The sequence below is a fragment of the Corvus brachyrhynchos genome, unplaced genomic scaffold (genome assembly GCF_000691975.1).
Source record: "Corvus brachyrhynchos isolate BGI_N302 unplaced genomic scaffold, ASM69197v1 scaffold344, whole genome shotgun sequence".
Taxonomy (NCBI): domain Eukaryota; kingdom Metazoa; phylum Chordata; class Aves; order Passeriformes; family Corvidae; genus Corvus; species Corvus brachyrhynchos.
In genome coordinates, this window is record NW_008237607.1 from 49,148 (window position 1) to 50,361 (window position 1,214).

The following is a 1,214-nucleotide window of genomic DNA, read 5'->3' on the forward strand; positions in this document are numbered from 1 at the left end:
CCCCCCCCCCCGCGCCCCCCCCAGGGGGGTGGCTGTAGCCACAGGCCGTGTCAGGGTTCCTTCAGAAATCCCCCTGTGGACCCCGGCAGGGCCCCCTGTGTCACCAAGGCCAGCAGGGCAGCACTGTCCTCTGTCCCCCCTGGGTGCCACCCCGATCCTCAGGGACCCCCAAAGCCCCCAGGGCACAGCTGGGGACAAGGGGGACACTGGGGACGTGGAAGGGGACAGGAGGGGACTTGGGATGACATGAGGGGACACTGGGTGGAGGTGGGGGGACACTGGGGACACCGTGCCGGGGCCGCCAGTGCCCAGGGCCCCGAAGGGGACAGGAGGGGACTTGGGATGACATGAGGGGACACTGGGTGGAGGTGGGGGGACACTGGGGACACCGTTCCGGGGCCACCAGTGCCCAGGGCCCCTCAGCCATTGGTCCCAGTGCTGCCCAGGGCCCTCCCAGTAACACCCCCAGCAGCCACCAGTGTCCTCCAAGCATTCTCAGCCATCCTCCGTGCTCTCCCAGTAACTCCCAGTGACCCCAGTAACCCCCTTGCTATACTCCCCAGTGCTCCCAGTTCAACCCTGCAGCTCTCCCAGTCCCTTCTTAGTGCCCCCTGTCCCTGCCCAGTTCTGCTGCCCAGCACTCCCAGTCCCTCTTCAGTGCTCCCAGTAACCTCCAGTGCTCCCAATAATCCCCTGTGCCTGCCCAGTGCTCCCTGAGCTCCCAGTGACCCACAGTGATGCCAATGACCTGCAGTGATCCCAGTAATCCCCAGTGATCCCATCAATCCCCCGTCACCCCAGTAACTCCCAGCATTCCCAGTCCCTCCCCCCTCCTGCTTCCTATTGGTTTATCCAGCCGTCGATCGGGGCCTTGGCTCCGCCTGCCCGCGGAACGCCGATGCCGATTGGCCGGTCCATCCAAGAAGTCCCCGCCTTCCCCGGGCTCTTCGGCCGCTGGTTGGTTCCTCTCCGAGCGCTGTGCGCGCTGATTGGTCCGTTCCCACTCACGTGCAGGAGGCGTCTTCCCGCCCTTTCTATCCCCGCTCCCCCTCTCCCATTGCTGCCGAGAGCTGTCAATCTTCTCTACTCCCCGCCCTCCAGCTCTTTTATTGGTTTTCTGCGTTGTCAATCGTGCGCAGCGGGCGATGATTGGCTGTGCGCCAGGGCGGGGGCGGGAGGAGGAGGCCGTGCGGCGTTTGAGTGGGACGGGGCAG

The 1,214-nt window shown here is 65.6% G+C and overlaps 1 protein-coding gene across 1 annotated transcript in view; it reads left to right on the top strand.

Annotated features, from left to right (window-relative positions):
- The first annotated feature begins 898 nt into the window (after window positions 1-898).
- LOC103613801 (transcription intermediary factor 1-beta) overlaps window positions 899-1,214 on the top strand; it is a 12,645-nt gene continuing 12,329 nt past the window's right edge. Inside the window, 1 exon segment of the mRNA XM_017731602.1 lies at window positions 899-992. Within this exon segment, the coding sequence (XP_017587091.1) occupies window positions 899-992 (94 nt within the window).